General features: G+C 38.8%; 1 protein-coding gene across 7 annotated transcripts in view; it reads left to right on the forward strand.

Annotated features, from left to right (window-relative positions):
• CRPPA (CDP-L-ribitol pyrophosphorylase A) overlaps positions 1-20647 on the forward strand; it is a 200344-nt gene that overhangs the window by 106310 nt on the left and 73387 nt on the right. For 4 of the 7 annotated variants that reach the window (XM_048838286.2, XM_048838287.2, XM_048838288.2 and 1 more), the window contains 4 exons: positions 1247-1344; positions 6081-6173; positions 9658-9750; positions 16497-16628. In XM_048838286.2, coding sequence (XP_048694243.2) covers positions 1247-1344; positions 6081-6173; positions 9658-9750; positions 16497-16628 — 416 coding nt within the window. The remainder of the gene's footprint in view (positions 1-1246; positions 1345-6080; positions 6174-9657; positions 9751-16496; positions 16629-20647) is intronic. The other 3 variants (XM_048838291.2, XM_048838293.2, XM_048838290.2) reach the window with 1 other exon arrangement.

Here is a 20647-nt window from a genome sequence, read left to right on the forward strand (position 1 = left end):
ATAGAGAAGGAGGGAAGGTTTTCTTAGACAATGTTAAAGACATCTGAATACATATATCATTTGGTGTTTAAATATTTAAAACCTTTCCACACGAGGCTAGTATATATTTCTATATCCAATGTTGTTTTGATGAGCATTCAGGTCATATTTGTATAATTTCTTTTAAATCCCTCAATGCTCATTTAATTTTTTAGGTTTGTTTATTTTTGTCCTCGAAGTGTGGTACAGATCTGTTTTCAGTATAATTATACTGCACATTTATTATTTTTTAGATGCTTGTAGAATGGGCACCCAGAAGACAATACAAACCGTTACATGTCAGTATGCATGTTAACTGGGCATCAAAAGGATAAAAACTGCATTAAATAAGAGTTGGATTAAAAAATGTTGTTAAAAAATAACAACAACAGAAACAACCCATCAGGAAAAATCTTGTTGAATCTTAAAATTAGAGACCGAGTTCCTGCTTTGAAATGTTGGTATTGTGGAACTGACTGGGCATTAACTGCATTATTTTTATTCGTAGTAGTAAATTGGTTATTCTCATCTAGGCCAATGTGGTAGTAATGAGTTCCCAGTTGTGAGGCTGTTGTCTGATAATCAGATGGATTGCAACCTTTGACCTGATTCTACAACTTGCTCTGTGTGGGTAGCTCCCTGTGCCCAAAACCTCATTGATTTCAATAGAGCTCTATGTGAGCAAACACTCACCTGGAGCTGGTTGTTTGGTTCAGGACTTAGTTTATCTGGCTGCATCTTTGTCCCATATGCTTCTTGCCCATTTGATAATATACCTTTTGCAGCATTGCTAATAATGTATTCAGTGTCCAGTTGGAAGTTGGGGTGGGGAAGAATTAAGCTTGTATGAAATCAGTATACCAGGAAATTATTATACTCTCTTGATAGTCATTAAATGTAAGTATGTGGGGTTCATCCAAAACTCATTGAAGTCCATTAGGAATCTTTCCATTGATTTCAGTGAGCTTTAGATCAGGCCCTGTGTGTGAGATTTTTACAAAATTCTGCAGAAATAGGAAATAAACTGCTAATTTGCTTTTCTGATTTATGTTAATTGTGCTGACTTGCCTTGGAGTAGGGCCTCTTAAAATGAGATTTTCAGCTGTTGAAAAGGCTATATCGAAAAACAACAGCTGAAGAAGTTGAAAGTAGAGTTCAGCAGATGAATAATTTTGTTTGATATATTCTTTATGTGAAACATTCAGTTCTTGTTTTCTCTTGATCATAGACACTCTATCACAACAAGTTTGTGTTACCACTGATATGAAAGAAGATGCTGTGCAGTTAGGTTTTCTCCTTCAAGAAACTCTGAAAAACGAAGTAAAAGTAAGTACTAACACATAGCATATGTGTTAGTAATATTACTAATAGTCTGTTTCTGGTTGCCATCAACTCTTAAGGAAATGGACCAAATTTCACCATTGTGTTAAAGACAGTATCCAAGGCCCTCTGTGCCACTAGAATAATTTAAATGGGAAAAGGAAACTAATCAGCTATTCTGCGTCCAGTTTCATACATGTGTCTTGCCAAAACTTTGAAAAGTACGTTACTGGCTCTCAGCACTTGAGAAATATATCCTCAATTTGTTTGAGACAGCTTTGCCACTCTAGTCCATAAGACCAAATATATTAGGATTCACTAAGTATTTGTGCTTACTTCTTCATGCAAAGTCTAAAGAATCATTGGCTACACTATTGTGAGATAGATTTCTCTGATTATTCAATTAATTCACCTCTCCAGAGAACAGATTGTGATGAGAGATTCCAAAAGCCAATACCAACAGAAAAAAACACCTCAAAAATTGTATCAGTGAACTGAAGGAAATGCAAACAACAACTTTTCTGAGAGAATTCCAACACTTACCTTGTCTCATGCAAAGTAGCACCTCTCACAATGATTTTTAACCAGAACTTTATAATAAAATACGTGACTAATAAATTAATGTTGTTACTGAAAGATACTTTTCACAACTCACATATCTATTATTGTAAAAGAACGAGGTCAACAACCTTTCCTATTCATTGCAATTGTTAATTTATTCATTGCCTTGTTAAAACAAGTAAATTTATAAGGAGACTAAAGATGTTTCCTTCTTTGTGCTCGAAAATTATGCACCGCTGGTTCCTCAGTCCCGGGTCTCTCCTATCCAAAGATTGCCAATTGTGATGAATATGGCTAAGTTGTGTACTAGTTTTGTGATTAAATAAATATCCACAAGGGACTAGATTGAAACTATTTCATTCATTTCACTTGGGATGTAGGCCAGGTTCACTAATGCCTTTCAGTGCATTAATCACAGTCCTCTGGAATGGTATTAATTATGTGTATATTTAATAAAGTTCAACTGTAATATTTTAACATTTTCTATGGATGCCTGCTGCATGGGTATTAATCTGTTTTTATAAATACGGAAATAAAAGAAAGTTGAAACCGTAACATAGGTGGCAAGGTAAGTAGGAAAAATGTGTTTTCTCTAAAAATAGTGTTTTCTATACAATTCATTTTATATTACAAAATGTCAAGGTTGTTTAAAATTTCCATCTTATGAATCAAAATGGCATGTTTGTGACCATTTTCTATAACTGAAAGCTAATTGCTCCTAAATCCAGTAATGATTTGGCAAGACCTCTTATCTCCATCCATTTAGTTACATAAGCATACTCTACTCATCAGGTGTTATTTCTGCATGTTGTTTACTCACCAAGTGTTATCAAAGCTTAACTGAAAACACCAGCTCGTATCCCTCAGCATTTTTAAAAACATTTTTATTCAAAATACTGGCACACAGACTGAAAATCAGCTCCATTTGGCTGCTGCATTTCTTATTTGCTGCTGAACTAGAAACCTAAGGGTCAATGACACTTAGATTCCTGCTTTTGTGAATAGTTCAGTAACTTGTGGGTGAACTGCAGCATATCTTTTAGAAAGGCATCCTGTCTTGATATAAAGATTTCAAAGATGGAGAATCCACCACATCTTGTGGTAGTTTGTTCTGATGGTTAATTATCTACTGTTAAAACATGATTTTCTATTTTGAAAGTCTAACCTCAATTTCCAGCCACTGGATCTTGTTATGCTCTTGTCTGCTAGGCTGACACATGTTTTTCTATAACATAATTTCTCTTTATGTAAGTGTTTAGGTTGTAATCAAGTAATCTCTTAACCTTCTTTTTGATAAGCTAAATAGATTGATCTCCTAAGTCTCATTTTCAGGAATGTTTTCAAGTTTATAAATCATTCTTGTGGCTCTTCTCTGAGCCCTCTCAATTTTTCAGATTCCTTTTTTTGAAGCATGGACATCAAAACTGGACATGATATTTCAATAGTAGTTTCATCAGTGTCATATTGTGAAGGTATAAGGGATACCTTTCGACTGAGGTGAAAGGCCAGCAGCTGGCTGCTGCACCTGGGAAAAGACCTGCAGCTTAACTGGCTGATCCTCGTAAAAGGAGGAACAGGAAAGGAGAGGGGGAACTGCCATAGGCTGGAGCTACTGGTATGAGGAACTGCTCCCAGAAATAAAAAATGGACAGAAGGGAGACTGTGGGAAATCCTGTTATCAAAAAGGCTCTGAGGTAAGAGCCAGGAACTTTGGGTTGAGGAACTTATGGGGAGTGAGGGACAGACTTAGGGAAGTTTTGATCTCGTTGAGAAGACTGGAAACTACGTTGTCTGGGCTTGGTGAGAAGGTTCCAGGCAGAATTCCCCCGGGAGGGCACTGGTTCAGCATAAGCAACCCAGGGTCCAGCAGGAAGAGGACTTTATAGGACGGGCCCCATTCTCTTCCACATATACAGCAGTAATGTAACCTGCCTACTGCTATTTGATGTTCGCGTTCATACATTCAAGTATCACAACAGCTCTTTTGGCAAAAGTATCTCACTGGGAGCTCATATTGTCTTGTTTAGCCACTTTAACCCCTAAATCCTTTTCAGAATAACTGCTTTCCAGGATACAGTTCCCTACCACATGTGGTTGTCCGGCATTATTTGTTCATAGATGTACGATCCTATATTTGTCCATGTTGAACTACATGTTGTTTGATCACGCCCAGCTTACCAGTATTCAGATTGTCTGTAACTGACCTGTTCTTATCTATCACCTAACCAATCTTTGGGTCATAGAAAACTTTATCAGTAATGATTTCTTCCAGATCATCAATAAAAATGTTAAATAAAGTTGCACAAGAACTGAACCCTATGGGATTCCTAGTGTAATGTTCTCAGTCTCCAAGGTTCGATGCTCAGTTTGTCTCATCTTTCCTGCCTGCCCCAAAGAGTGAGTGCTGTCTTGGTCATGAATTACGGGTTGGGGGCGAGGGGAAGGCAAAAAGAATCGTAGAATGCAGATGTAAAAAAATGACGAGAAGGCTGAAAGTTCAGATTGCTAAAACTCTGGAGACCTTTATGACCCACTCTAATAATTGTCAAGTCATTGTTTAAAAGTATCCTCTTTCACTTGTTAAACCAGAACTAAAGTGGGATTGATACTTGCTTATCATTTCTGACATTGTGTCTCATATAGTGCGAATGCCCAGTATTTCTCCAAGAGTATGTAGATGATTGGGCAAGAAGCCTGGAATGCCATAGAATGGAAACAAAGAATGATAATAGTTTGACTTACAGCTTTCAGAATTTTACACTAAACATACTAGATACTGCAAATTGTAAGGAAAAGATAGAGAGACAGATCTGCATTGGTGGATTGCATGAGAAACCGAAACACCAACTCAAATGTTATCATTCCTTGGGGCACAGCATTTTGGAATCAGGTGTTGTCTTCCCCAGCAAATATATGGAGAATTCAGCTGATCAGCACTCCAGAGTATACGGTGTACCAAACAAATTGACAATGAATACCACGAAGAAATCCTATTGGGATGTGATGCAATATTAAAAAAAAAAAAAACTTCTTTTGAGTTTATTGTACTGGCAGATTACTCTTTCTTTAAATGTAAGGAAAATATTGGAAGATAACTGTATAACTTGTTTAAAATGATCTACTTTATAACATATTTTCCAAACAGGAAGGTGAAAAATCCCCAGGGTCTCTGCCGGTCTGACCTCTGGGGAAATTCCTTCCCAGCATGGGACATGGGTCACTTGCAGGTTTAAACTAGTGTAAATGGTGGAGTCTCTGTAACTTGAAGTCTTTAAACCATGATTTGAGGACTTGAGCAACTCAGCCAGAGGTTAGGGGCCTATTACAGGAGTGGGTGGGTGAGGTTTTGTGGCCTGCAATGTGCTGGAGGTCAGACTAGATGATGACGGTCTCTTCTGACATTAAAGTTTGTGAGTAAGTTTCCAGGCAAAACAAAAGGCAGCATGAAGCTATTTCTGGCTGGCCTTTTATTTATTCCAAATTAATGTCTTATGTTAGCAAACATTTCCCCCTCTGATCTGTAATTAGAAGCTTTATCTTAACATAAAGCAAGCCTGAAGTTGATATTGTATTGGAGTCATTTTTGTTAGGATAAGAACACTTCTTAACTGATACTATGCAAAAATCATTATTTATTAGCCGTAATACAATTAGAGACTCTTTTAAAGTATTTATTGAAAAAATGGTCCTCAGGAGAAATTCAAAGTGTTAATCACTGTATATAGAAACTTAAAAGTTCTCGACCCTAAAAACAGCCTCTCCATCTCCAATGCTCCATCTGTCTATTGGAGACCATGGAACTTGCCATTCCAGGGTTGAAGCTTACAGGGGCTGGAGGCAGGGTATTCTCAGTAGCAGGCCTATATCTCTAGACTTGCTCTTTCCAGCAATAGCACTTAAATGTGAATCTGGCCAGGGTGATAAAGATTTGAAGGATACACCTATTTGTCCAGGTTTTTTCAACTGATATGGTGTCCTGGCTTTTAGTTGTCTCAGCCGATCTGGCTCTGCCCTCTCTTTTAAGTAGCAGGGAGTTTTTGAGTTCCATATTTAGAATGTTAATTGTGAATTTTAAGCCATGTAAAATGCTCACAGACATTGAGTGGTGGTGGCTTTAAAAGAGAGAGTAGTAATACTATTCTGAATTTGTATAGTGACACAATATATGTTTGCTTTTTCAGCAGGTTAAAGGTATATCAGTGTTTCTATGTAAAAATGATAGTCGTCTACAGAACATCTTTTTAGGACAATGCTACAATTTTATTTGCATAAATGTGAGTATTATGGACAAATATGCTAATTATGCACTTCACATTTAAAATATTTTTTGATTTTTTTAAATAAATCAATAACTCACAATAAGTTTTTGTGGGTAATGTGTTTTGAACAATAGTAAAATCAATATTGCCACATAGGAATCTCACTCCTGAGGTTTGTATTTCTAGTGTATGATAGGCCCAGAAATTCCCTTATATTTCAAGTCATAGACCATTGAGACACTATGGACTATGCGCCTGGCCTACCCTGCATTCTTGCACTCATTCCAATCACAAGCACCTTGTAAAACCAGCCAGTGAGTTATTGCATAGGAGGGATAAAGAGTTCTTATAAATCACCAGTTGAAAAAATAAACAGTAAAGGATCATAGGGTTGATAGTGTACTTATTTGATTCTTGTTGTGCTATCTCAACAATAGAGTACTCCGACTGGATTTGTCAGAGCCAGTAGGTACCAGCACAGACGTTAGGTGAAGTGCATAATGGATTTGTCCAGGTTTTATGCTCCTGGGGTAATTGACTGAGAATGGGAACAGTTAACTAACAATAGGAACATTAACAATGTTACTGTGTAGGCAGGCTGCTACAGGAGTGCAGACAGCAAGTGTGAAAAATCAGGACGGGGGTGAGGGGTAATAAGAGCCTATATAAGAAAAGGACCCAAAAATCGGGACTGTCCCTATAAAATCGGGACATCTGGTCACCCTAGCACAGAATTACATCAGGAGTAAATTTGAGATTCCCTGTAATGCAGTGGTTCCCAAACTGGGGTTCACCAGAAAAATTTCACTAATGGCGGCCAGAGGACCCCGGGCATTGGAGGCAGCAGGTGGGCCCCGGTTTCAGGGCAGACAGCCCCAAGCCGCAGGGAGAGCGGAGCAGGGCAGTTGGGGCTGGCAGCCCGAACCCTCCCCCTATGAGTGGGGGAGCCGGCAGCCCGAATCCCGGCGCTCCATACAGGGCTGGCAGCCCAAGCCCCAGGGAGAGCTGGGCCGGGCAGTTGGGGCTGGCAGCCCGAGCCCTGCCCCCATCAGCAGGGGAGCTGGCCGCCCGAACCCCAGTGCTCTGTGTGGGGCTGACAGCCTGAGCCCCAGGGAGAGCGCGGCTGGGCAGTTGGGGCTGGCAGCGGGACCTGCAGCCCGAGCTCAGTTGACCAGGGCGGTCAATGGGGTCCAGCAGCAGAAGCCCCGTGGAGTGCAGAGGAAATTTAAACTTAAATCCCTGGAAATACTCATTTTTAGGAGGGAGTTCACGAGATTTCACAATTTAGTGAAAGGGGTTCGCAGGCTGTTAAAGTTTGGGAACCACTGCTGTAATGGATGCTTCCACAGAGGTTGTAGTCCACTGAGATTGCCTCATGTGGCTATGTGACTGGTTCAGAATGTTGTTGTGGCCATCAAACTCAGGATCCATCACACGGTCTGTGCTGGTACCTACTGGCTCTGACAAATCCATTCTGCTAAACCTCTGGCTAGGATCCTGTACTGGAGCAGGAAGGATTTAATTTGAACCACGTCTAGATTCCAGTTTTGTCACTTGTATGCCTTAGAATGTAGCAGAATTTGTGACAGTGCACTATATATGGCTAGTTTCAGAGAAAGAGCCGTGTTAGTCTGTATTCGCAAAAAGAACAGGAGGACTTGTGGCACCTTAGAGACGAACCAATTTATTTGAGCATAAGCTTTCGTGAGCTACAGCTCACTTCATAGGATGCATACTGTGGTAAGTGTAGAAGATCTTATTATATACACACAAAAAGCATGAAAAAATACCTCCTCCCACCCCACTCTCCTGCTGGTAATAACTTACCTAAAGTGATCACTCTCCTTACAGTGTGTATGATAATCTAGTTGGGCCATTTCCAGCACAAATCCAGATTTTCTTTCCCCCCTCCCCCCCCCCACACACAAACTCACTTTCCTCCTGGTAATAGCTTATCCAAAGTGACCACTCTCCTTATATTGTGTATGATAATCAAGGTGGGCCATTTCCAGCACAAATCCAGGGTTTAACAAGAACGTCGGGGGGGAGGGTAGGAAAAAACAAGGGGAAATAGGCTACCTTGCATAATGACTAAGCCACTCCCAGTCTCTGTTCAAGCCTAAGTTAAATGTATCCAATTTGCAAATGAATTCCAATTCAGCAGTTTCTCCCTGGAGTCTGGATTTGAAGTTTTTCTGTTGTAAAATAGCGATTTTCATGTCTGTAATCGTGTGAACGAGCCTCTGATAGTGTGGCTGATGTTATTAGGCCCTGTGATGGTGTCCCCTGAATAGATATGTGGGCACAGTTGGCAACGGGCAAGGACTGGCCTGTCTCCCAAGATTTGTGAGAGTGTTGGGTTATCCTTCAGGATAGGTTGTAGATTCTTAATAATGCATTGGAGGGGTTTTAGTTGGGGGCTGAAGGTGACGGCTAAAACCCCTCCAACGCATTATTAAGGATCTACAACCTATCCTGAAGGATGACCCAACACTCTCACAAATCCTGGGAGACAGGCCAGTCCTTGCCTACAGACAGCCCCCCAACCTGAAGCAAATACTCACCAGCAACTGCATACCACACAACAGAACCACTAACCAAGGAACCTATCCTTGAAACAAAGCCCGTTGCCAACTGTGCCTACATATCTATTCAGGGGACACCATCACAGGGCCTAATAACATCAGCCACACTATCAGAGGCTCGTTCACCTGCACGTCCACCAATGTGATATATGCCATCATGAGCCAGCAATGCCCCTCTGCCATGTACATTGGTCAAACTGGACAGTCTCTACGTAAAAGAATAAATGGACACAAATCAGATGTCAAGAATTATAACATTCATAAACCAGTTGGAGAACACTTCAATCTCTCTGGTCACACGATTACAGACATGAAAGTCGCTATTTTACAACAAAAAAACTTCAAATCCAGACTCCAGCGAGAAACTGCTGAATTGGAATTCATTTACAAATTGGATACAATTAACTTAGGCTTGAATAGAGACTGGGAGTGGCTTAGTCATTATGCAAGGTAGCCTATTTCCCCTTGTTTCCCCCCCCCCCCCCACACGTTCTTGTTAAACCCTGGATTTGTGCTGGAAATGGCCCACCTTGATTATCATACACATTGTAAGGAGAGTGATCACTTTAGATAAGCTATTACCAGCAGGAGAGTGGGGTGGGAGGAGGTATTTTTTCATGCTTTTTGTGTGTACATAATAAGATCTTCTACACTTTCCACGGTATGCATCCGATGAAGTGAGCTGTAGCTCACGAAAGCTTATGCTCAAATAAATTGGTTAGTCTCTAAGGTGCCACAGGTACTCCTTTTCTTATATATGGCTATAATTTCACCAATCCAAAGCATTACAAATATAAGAGGTATATTAAGGGTGTATTTCCCTTTCCAGTGGATAAAAGAAACTTTTGCTGCACTTTGTGAATTAGGCTTTGCTTTATTTTCTTTTGGTAACTTTAAAATTTGCTTTTATTTAGGCTAAAAAATCAGACATTAAGGAAGCCCAGCAACTAGTGGATAAACTTGAAAAAGCAAGAATTTCTGTTTTACATCCAGTTGTTCTCATTTCGGTAGGTTAACTTATATAAGTTTAATATAATAAACCTCTAAACAGATATAAAATGGTTTTCCTAGAATCTGTATAGTTTATAAAATATTTCGTGTGATGCACCCTGGGATTTTAAGTGTTTTTAAATGGTGAACTGTAAATGAGATTATAAAAAGTCATTGCACTTCATCAATATGTACTTAATGCTGCCAGGAGCCAAGCTGAGGCAGATAAAAGGTACAGCATTAGTTGAAAATTTACTTTATTTTCTTGAAGGTTTCATGGTGTCTAGTCCTAGTGGATCCCACTGCTTTATTATGCCCCATTCATTCTGGCGATGCTGCAGACTGCATAGAGCTCTGTAAGAGTGTGGAACCAGCGAATCAGGTGTCAGATAAATGGCATTTTTAGTTATGTTGTGTGGATTTATCAGTTTTAAAATTATGATAATTTTCTGCCACATGTATTACAGGGAAATTTGAAAAACTGTGTACAATATAATTTAAAAATGTCATTTACTTACCTGCATCTCTTAAGACCTAATAGATTCAGCTATGCGTAAACTTTCATTAAGTATCAGTCTTTCTAAGTGTATATATTATCAATCTGTATGTGGCTTACATTCTGGTTACATGGGTCATTTGCTACTGCTGCTGAGGATATCTTCAGATTTTGGGCTGAATGCTGTTTCTACACCTAGAGGGGCAGAGGGATTCATATCCACACAAAATGTGAGACAAGCATTTTCCATGCAACTGAGCAGCTCTGCAAGCCTCTGCTTCTACTGAACAGCTGTGCATAGTTCTCTCTACTAGTGTTCTGCCTTGCTGAAAGAATGGAGACAGGGGAGTTACCAGTTCTACCTAGTACTAAGGATTATGCTGCTGTATTGTACTTAAAGGTTTTGGTAGAAATAGTGCATCACAACTGACTGTTACTTTAAATATCATTCTTTGAGTAAGGTACTTGTAAACATATAGGTTGATGTTATACATGAAGCCACTGGCAGTAGAATCTCAGCTAGTCGGAGAGGATTGCATTGTCTAAGGGTAAGGCTAGGAGTCAAGAACTCCTGAGTTCTAGTCTCAGCCCTGACAGTCACTTTCTCTGTATCCAGAACAAATCACTTATCCTTTACCAACTAACAGAGATGTTGTGAAGATTCATTAGTTAATGTTTATAAAACACTTTCCAAGTGAATAGAACATCACAAGTACTACATCCTTATCTGACCCAAGTGTTCGCTGCACACAGTGGGCTAGTGTGAATGCTGATCCTTGGCATCTGAGAATTTAGTGTTTGCTTGCTTATGGACGTTTATGAGGAAATTCAGTAGGGACCTCCATGCATACCAACCTCTTAAGTTTTAGGTGGGGCTTCCTGTGTTTACCTATGAGAAACAGAGAAAATCCAGATCTCTCACTCCTGCACCCAGTATTTAGGGGCCTCCATAAAAGACTCTTCTTTCTTACCAACTATTCAGCTGTGTGGTAACACAAAATACTTTCCCTCTGGGGCAGAATATTGTTTGCATTATCCCTTGAATAACTGCTTTAATCACTTTCTGTACATATAAAGCCCAAGGAGGAGCATGATGAGTGAATCTTTATAGAATTATCAATCAGCCAGATAACACGATAACTTTAAAATCTTTTGCAGTAGATGTCCTTGTCTGTTATCAGATGGGTATTAAATTCTTTCTTGTCTGGGGTGTAAAATGAAAGGGCTAAGGATTGATAGTAGCAATAATAAAACATACCAGACTCATGTCAATGTTTGAAGAAAAATATATGAGAACATAAATTCCTTACAAGAACTCACTAAGGAAACTTCTGTCAGGGTTCTGCCCTCAAACTACACAGATCCTGACATCTGCCTGCGGTGCGACACCATCTTTGCAGAAGCTCTGATTCTCTGCCCTGCCTCCCAATCCCAAATTGTTAAACTGTTAATACCTTCTAAGAAGAATAAGATACATTTTAAACTACGGGATCTGATTCATCTGTTAAGTTATTCTCACAGTACATTCTAAATATCCCTGGCCTAGATAGCCTGGGAATAGCCTTAATAACAGATACACAAAATTGTCTGTTTATGAAACATAGTTTTGATGCACACGAAGTCTCTCTTCAAAATAGAGCAATGTCCTAAAAATAAATAGACCTGGTGCTTAAAAAAAAGCTTTGTATAGAATTCTTTGTCCAGAATTCTTATTGCTACCTATTCATATTCTCGGTTTATGGAGCTTCCACATTATTTTCAGAAATAGAAAATGGAAAGAGGTCTGAAAAAGATGTTTTTAATTAATAAAGAGTTAAACAAATCATTGTTTCATATTAATCACTGGGAACTATTTAAATCCTTTAAACTTTTGATCCCTAAAATTCACTACAGATGGTATAGCTGAGGGATAGAAATTTCTTTCATCAGTCTTTAATTATTCAGTGTTGGGTGTACTCCTAAGTAATAGCAACTATAGTGAAATTCTTCTCAGTTTGATATATTTTTTTAAAAAATAAAATAAATTTAACTTACAGAACCTGAATGAAGTGTTAGAAAACTATTCTGTATAGCATTGCTCTTTTGATGTAAAAGTGGATACGTAGATTTCTCAGACAAATAAATGTCAAAACTTACGGTATTATGAGGCTGTTGGCACAATTGGTCATTATGTTTTTTTAGATACTGGTTGACTGATTAACATTTCCCTTTTTGAGTCCAGAAGTAAACGTATCCCTTGCTATGGAGCCAGGAAGGGATAGGTGAAAAGAAGCAGCAGACTTCCTCTAATCTAACATAGAAAAACCTGTATTAAGGGTTTTTCCTTCCGCCCTGACAAGCATTTTATTTCCTTTTTTGTATAAATAGAAAGTTCTCACACTCTGCACTTATTTCAGAACACCTTCTCTGATAAAAAAAACGAATCCGATCACTGGCAGAATTGGTTTTGTATTACTTTGCTTTTTTTTTAGTGTTTAACTTTTTTGATTCTCTGGTGCATTGCACTACTTAGCACCAAACCACCAATTTAGCTAGCGAGGGGAGGATTGCTGCAGTATAAGGTTTTAGAGTAGAAGCCGTGTTAGTCTGTATCTGCAAAAAGAAAAGGAGGACTTGTGGCACCTTAGAGGCTTGAATAAAGGCTGGGAGTGGATGTGTCATTACACAAAGTAAAACTATTTCCCCATGTTTATTCCCTCCGCCCCCCACTATTCCTCACACGTTCTTGTCAACTGCTGGAAATGGCCCACTTTGATTATCACTACAAAAAGGTTCCCCCCCCCCCCACCCCCGGCTCTCCTGCTAGTAATAGCTCACCTTACCTGATCACTCTTGTTGCAGTCTGTATGGTAACACCCATTGTTTCATGTTCTCTGTGTATATAAATCTCCCCACTGTATTTTCCACTGCATACATCTGATGAAGTGAGCTGTAGCTCATGAAAGCTTATGCTCAAATACATTTGTTAGTTTTTAAGGTGCCACAAGTCCTCCTTTTCTTTTCGCAGTATAAGGGTGACCCTTTAGTGGCGTACAGGCAGCATAGGGGCTCCTACATCACTTGGCCTCCTTACTGATACAGTAGCAGGGTGTGGCCAGGATGTCACTATATCATACTGATACCTGAGTACATTTTTGGCCCATTGGACCCTTTTGTAACCAGCATAAGTGAACACTGATTGGCCTGCTATAACCCAGTACAACAGGGAAGGGAAGGGTGGGGTTAGACTAGGAACAGGGGAGCACAAAGGTAAACTTTACACAGTTTTTCCACCTCTCCTACAACAAACATGAGCTCTCTGCTGAACAGCTAAACTCCAGCTTTGGACCCAATATCTCTATTCCCACACTAACACAGCTGCTCTAAACTCTGTATAAACTTGTAGGTATATGTTTCACTGGACAAATGTATTGTGCGTAAACCTGTTATAATACATTTCCTGCATTTTCACTATTAATGCATTATAGCCTTTGCCACTATCAAAAGCGTGGTTAAGATTGCTATTTTAACTCAATTTTCATTCTCACAACTTTTTGGGGGGAGGGGGCACGGAGGAAGGAGAGTGGAGGACTTTGGGGCCGAATGTCCAATATTTGCTCTTAGTTCAAAGGTAAGTTTGAGGAAAACCTCTTCAGCAAAATCTCTTCTTATGAATTTTGTGAATGTGACTAAAATATATAGCTTTTGACTACACGTTATCTTGACTTGAGTCTCTCAAAAAAGCAGAAGTTTTAAAATTTGCTTGTAAATTGTCATTAAGGAGTAGTGCCTCAGCTAAATTTTTAAAAGAATTGATTTATATTTAACAAAGTTATGAGTGGTTTGAAAATTGCATTCTTAGCATGCACAACAAAACATTGTGTTTTAGTGCACATTTCCACATGTCTGTGCTGGACATGCATGCACAGTTTGGAAAGTGTTAATTTTTAAAGACATGTTAAGAGGTAGTTACTCACCACAGACTGTTGGCTTGATTGTTCCAGTTGGAACAGTAAGTTGAGAGGTGCAGGCAGGTACATGGGAAGCTGCAATAGTTTACAATGCCACAGATTCTTCTTCGAATGCTTGCTCATATTGATTCCATTCTAGGTGTGTGTGCGCCCACATGCACAGTCGGAGACTTCTGTGTTAGTCGTATTCGTAAGGTTGGCTGTGGTGCATCCTTGAGTGCCACCAACCCTATGCCCTCTCAGTTCCTTCTTACCATCCATGGCGGTTGGTCGGAGTGCCTTGTCTTGCATCGCAAAAGCGTGAGCAGTTCTTTCAGACCCCATTGTTCTGTCTCCCTTGTAGTTAGTTGTTAGGTATGGACCATTAAGTTAAGTGTTAGATAATCATTTTAGTAGTTAGAGTCCTGACTGGGACTTCGCTGCAGAACTTCCCCAGGCTTTAACCCATGTTCATCATGTACCCAGCCAATGCCCATTAGTGACCCCCACGATATCTGTTTGAAGTGGTGGATAGAGCACTAGGCTGCGATGGAGATCTGAGTTCTATTCTTGGCTCTGCCATTGCCGCTTGGGTAACCTTGGGCGAGTTGCTTCACCTCCCTGTACTTCAGTTTCCCCATCTGTAAAATGGGGATTATGATACTGACTTCCTTTGTAGAGCGCTTTGAGATCTACTGCTGAAAAATGCTATATAAGAGCTGGGTGCTATAATAATCAGTAGTGGTATTTTCTATCCTTAATGTTCTGGATAAATATATAGTAGAATATAATCCTGTTTATGTTGTAAAATGCAAATAATAAAATATGTAGAATGTACAATGTCATGAAGATAAGATTCCATCACCAATATTAACTCTTGAATTTCATGATTTGATAATGCACTGTGAATGTGTAGACTCAGTGCCACACGAGCACATTTTTTTCATGTAATATACATTGTCATAATCTTCAACAATCAGGTCCTTTCCCTGATGGCAGGTAGAGGATTTTGCATCCTATTTCAAAATAATATTCATAATGCTTTTTCCCTTTAGTGTAAGGTGCCTTGTAGTTGTGAGTTTCTGCTTATTAAAAATATTACTTCAGCTTTTCTTAAACATGTCATGTTGATGGACATTGATATAGACACACAATATATTTTTGAAGCAGTAATGAGGGTTCTGTAAGGCTTGAAGTGGAGCAGAAGAAAGGCACAAGTGTTGTCGAGGCATGACTCACTAGCTCTTGCCTCCATCAGGAAAGGTAGGCAGGACTGGTAATTACAAAACTCAATCTCAAATCAAAGTATTTGAACAACACAAAGTCTCATTAAGATTTTAGGGACTTGAATTTTCTGAAAAATAGCTTTTTATTTTTGTGTTTTATGACACTCATTTTAACTATCCAGTAGCATAGCCATGACATCATATGAAAAACATTATATGAAGAAATGTCCTTCTTCAATCTTGGTTTTCTGTGCTTAATAGAAACTTTGTGAAGAGGTAAAGATCAAAATAGTTGGATTGTTGTCAAGCCTGAGTCAAAGTTTGAGAACTAGTTACTTCTCTTTACAATGCTGAAGTGCAGTATTGTATAGAATGCAACTTAGGGATCTACACTGCAGGGGGATCGATCTAAGTTACACAACTTCAGCTACATTTTTCATGAAATCGACGTACTTAGATCTACAGCGGTGTCTTCACTGTGGTAAGTCAATGCCTGACACTCTCTCCTGTCAACTCCACCTGCGCCTCTTGTCCTGATGGACTACCGGAGGAGACAGGAGAGTGCTCGGTAGTCGATTTATCACATCTAGACTAGACGCGATAAATCGACCCCCGCTGGATCAGTCGCTGCCCATCGATCCAGCAAGTAATGTATACAAGCCCTTACAAATGCAATGTCCCAGACAAAGAGAACAGACACAGCAAATATTCTTGAGAATGTGATTCCACATTGAAAAACTAAAAGATGTTAAAGGAAAACATCTGTACTCTTCTCTGATTTCTTCAGGTGAGAATTCGATTTGTGAATCCATTGATACTAAACAATTGCATGAAAGATGGATCAGAGATTAGAGATTATTTTTTAATTAATAAATTTTTAAAGATTCCATCACTTCTGGCATGTTGATTTATCTAGATTTTGAAAAAGTTTTCCTCTTATTAAATAATTGAGTCATGGAGCATCACATTAATACAAATTTATAAATAAATCCCTTGCCAGCTTATATTATTTGTGTGTTTATTTAACAATTTGTTAAAAAAATCTGGAGATCTAACAGAATATATTTTGTAATATAATGTAGTAATGGTTTGCTTTTTGCACCCCTTTGCAGGTCCACTTGAATGTTTCAGAAAATATGTCTTTCAGCAATGGAATGGAAGAACTGGCTTGGATAAAGGAATTTGCAAGCGAAGTGAAAAAGAAAAATATTTTGGTTTATGGTCTTCTCATCCATTACAATAAGGTATGTAATTCTCTTTATACCTGCAAATTATCTACTTTTGTAAACTATATGATTAATTATAAGAATCTTCTTCATTTAAAAAAATCAAAGGGAAATAAATATGACAAGGTAAAGTTTTGTTGAAAAGATCCTTGCCTGTTCATGTTCAATATTCAGTAGAGCCTCTGGTTACAGGCAAAAATGTAAGTGATTTGATTAGAGAGAAAAAATGGTAAATAGTAAAAAAAAAAAAACAACGTGACCATGCTTGAGCCTTTCTTTTCCTGTTAACTTTTAAAACTTGGCATTTGCAGCTTTTTAAAATGGAAAATATTAGAAGTATTTGTAATCAAAATTGATTTTTCAAGTGTGTTCCGTTCCTGCATCAGAACAAAGTTTGGTATTCAGGTAACAAAAAGGACATGGCATATAACTGGTGAAACAAACAGTATCCATATCTCCAGTAGTAGTAGACTGCCAAGGCAATCTACAGCATCTTTGTACTTAGAAAAGCTATTTAAAATTAACCTTTTTGTTTGGGGATATGTTCTGCTTACAAAACACAGTAGGCTACTTTGCCACTAGTGCATATATAGTTTTCATTGTGCTGGCAGCTTTATAGCTTCATAGAGCCACCAGTTAAGAGATGCAAATATTCAATATTCAACTGATGTTTAAATAAGTGGAATAAATGTATTTTTTACTGAATGTTTGGAATATGGTAGTTTAGAGTTAGATGTGGCTGACTAATCACAACTATAGTTCATAACATTTTAGCCTTTTTTTCCAAAAGTGCTGAGGCCTCAAAAATCCCATTGATTTTAATGAGAGTTGTGGATACTTAATATCTTTGAAAATCAGGTCACTTATATTTAAAGACTTATTAATGTTATTATAGGAATACTGTTATAAATAACTGTAATTCTCCTTCAACATCAACCCCTCTATAGAAGGATGTATTTTATTCAGATGTAGATTTTCAGATTATATAATCTTTCTAAGATGAAATTTAAAATTCAAAGTCTCAGATGAAGGTCAAAAGTTATTTTGAAATAAAATTTGGGGCGAAAAAAATCAAGATGACCCTTATTAAATTATACAACCACAAATAAAATAATTTAGTGGTTTCAAACACCTTTTGCACGTAGGGCTTCAGAATGACTTTCTGTCATTTCAAAATGTAATATGACAGGGTATCTTTAAATATGGTGGCAAATAAAAATTTAATCACAAACTATTTTGCTTAGAAAGTAACTACTGTGCATTACTTTAACTGAAAAGTTAAAAATATTTAGCAGACTCTCAAAGATTAAATCTTGTTTTGATGCATGTGTGCACTGACTCATCTATTGTAAACCAGCTGTATTACTTGCATAACTTAAATGCTAGGTTTAAGCTTTGAGTGATTTTTTTCCCCCCCAGAAATTATAAACTTCCTTATCATTCATTCTGTACATCGAAGCTATATAGGCAAGATAGGTCTGTAAGATCTTTTCTGTCTACTGGTTCTGTAATTCACAAGATGAAAGGATTTACATAAACTTACTGAAACAGGCCCTAGAATCTTACAAGATTAGGGTGGGAAGAGACCTCAGGAGCTCATCTAGTCCAGCCCCCTGCTCAAAGCAGGACCAACGCCAACTAAATCATCCCAGCCAGGGCATTATCAAGCTGGGCCTTAAAAACCTCTAAGGAAGGAGATTCCACCACCTCCCTAGGTAACCCATTCCAGTACTTCACCACCCTCCTAGTGAAATAGTGTTTCCTAATATCCAACCTAGACCTGCAACTTGAGACCATTGCTTCTTGTTCTGTCATCTGCCACCATTGAGAACAGCCTAGTTCCATCCTCTTTGGACACCCCATTCAGGTAGTTGAAGGCTGCTATCAAATCCCCCTTCACTTTTCTCTTCTGCAGACAAAACAAGCCCCGTTCCCTCAGCCTCTCATCATGAGTCATGTGCCCCAACCCCCTGATCATTTTTGTTGCCCTCCACTGGACTCTTTCCAATTGTCCACATCTTTTCTGTAGTGAGGGCCCAAAACTGCATGCAATACTCCAGATGTGGCCTCACCAGTGCAGAATAGAGGGGAATAATCACTTCCCTCAATCTGCAGTAGTGCTCCTACTAATGCAGTCCAATATGCCGTTAGCCTTCTTGGCAACAAGGGCACACTGCTGACTCATATCCAGCTTCTCATCCACTGTAATCCCCAGGTCCTTTTTTGCAAAACTGCTGCTTAGCCAGTCAGTCCCGAGCCTGTAGCGGTGCATGGGATTCTTCTGTCTTGAGTGCAGGACTCTGCACTTGTCCTTGTGGAACCTCATCAGATTTCTTTTAGCCCAATCCTCCCATTTGTCTAGGTCACCCTGGCCCCTAGCCCTACCCTCCAGCATATCTACCTCTCTCCCCAGCTTAGTGTCGTCTGTGAACTTGATGAGGGTGCAATCCATCCCATCATCCAGATCATTAATAAAGATGTTGAATAAAACTGGCCCCAGGACCGACCCCTGGGTACTCCGCTTGATACCGGCTGCCAACTAAACATTGAGCCATTGATCACTACCCGTTGAGCCCGACCATCTAGCCAGCTTTCTATCCACCTTATAGTCCAATGCATACTTTTTTAACTTGCTGGCAAGAATACTGTGGGAAACTGTACCAAAAGCTTCGCTAAAGTCAAGATATATCACGTCCACTGCTTTCCCTATATCCACAGAGCCACTTATCTCATCATAGGAAGCAATCAGGTTGGTCACGCATTACTTTCCCTTGGTGAATCCATGTTGACTGTTCCTGATCACTTTCCTCTCCTCCAAGTGCTTCAAAATGGTTTCCTTGAGGACCTTGAGGTCTCCAGAAAGGTCTCAAATCACTAATCTTCATATTAAGAAATCCCTAAATCTGTATTAAATAATAAAACGTAATATCTCTGTTAATCTATTACTACTTATAACATAAGGGAACTTTAAAATAATTTAACTTACATTTACATGAATGATCATAATGGGTCCTATAGAGCCAAAACAGTGCAGCAGATCTTCATTTTAAGAAGTTTATAAATTACAGTGTAATGTAGCAGCTTTTCAGTCATATAATTAGTTGGTTGTGGCAACTCCTAAACACTTTCTGAATGATTTTTAAATAAATGTAACTATTAAGGGGCAAGAAATTTAGTTTTACTTCTAGCCCTGTGGCCGTCTGGATTAAGGAGAATGTGGTTGTGGGGACAGAATATGGGTGGCTTGCAGATAACCACATTCTGCTTTGTTGTGGGAGCACACTTTTAATGGGGTGGGGGAGATCAGGTGTCATAAAGCTTTGTGACAGGTTTCAGAGTAACAGCCGTGTTAGTCTGTATTCGCAAAAAGAAAAGGAGTACTTGTGGAGGTGCCACAAGTACTCCTTTTCTTTTTATAAAGCTTTGTAAATTCCTCCTGTTCTTACCTAGGCAGTGCTTCTTTCAGAGTAGACTTCGGCAGCCTTGGGTCAGGAAACACTGATATAACTGCTGAAATGTCATTTGGAGGAGTTCAAGCAGGCAGTAAGCACTAAAAAAATTAAGTCTAATATGGACCTATTAGGCCATCATCCTTCAAGTGCAGGTTATAGTTTCCTGTTAGAGGATATATCAGAGTACCCTTTCTTATATATAGATGGATCAAATATGGGACATGAGCATACCAAGTATATCCTTTTAAAGTTAAGAATAGTTGTATTATGTCTGCTAAAGGCACAGATCATAACCACAGAATATTTGAATTGATTTTAATCCCAGAGAGTTGAACAGCTGCTGAACCAGTGTTTTGGATGGATGGACTGTATCCTGCAGCTTTTAAGTATAGTTTTTGTTTGCTAATTATAAAGTGATGCTGAGAATTTTTTTGATTTACTAAAGAGTTATATTTTTTATGGACCAAAGGTTTCTAGGGAGTTACTCAGAAACAGTGAAACAAAACTAAAGGCCTCTATAACTGGTACAAATGATCTGTACTGTATCCTGTAAATACTGTGTCAGTCATTCAAAAAGAGCATGTG

Source organism: Caretta caretta, chromosome 2, assembly GCF_965140235.1.
Source record: "Caretta caretta isolate rCarCar2 chromosome 2, rCarCar1.hap1, whole genome shotgun sequence".
In the NCBI taxonomy this organism is placed as follows: Eukaryota; Metazoa; Chordata; order Testudines; family Cheloniidae; genus Caretta; species Caretta caretta.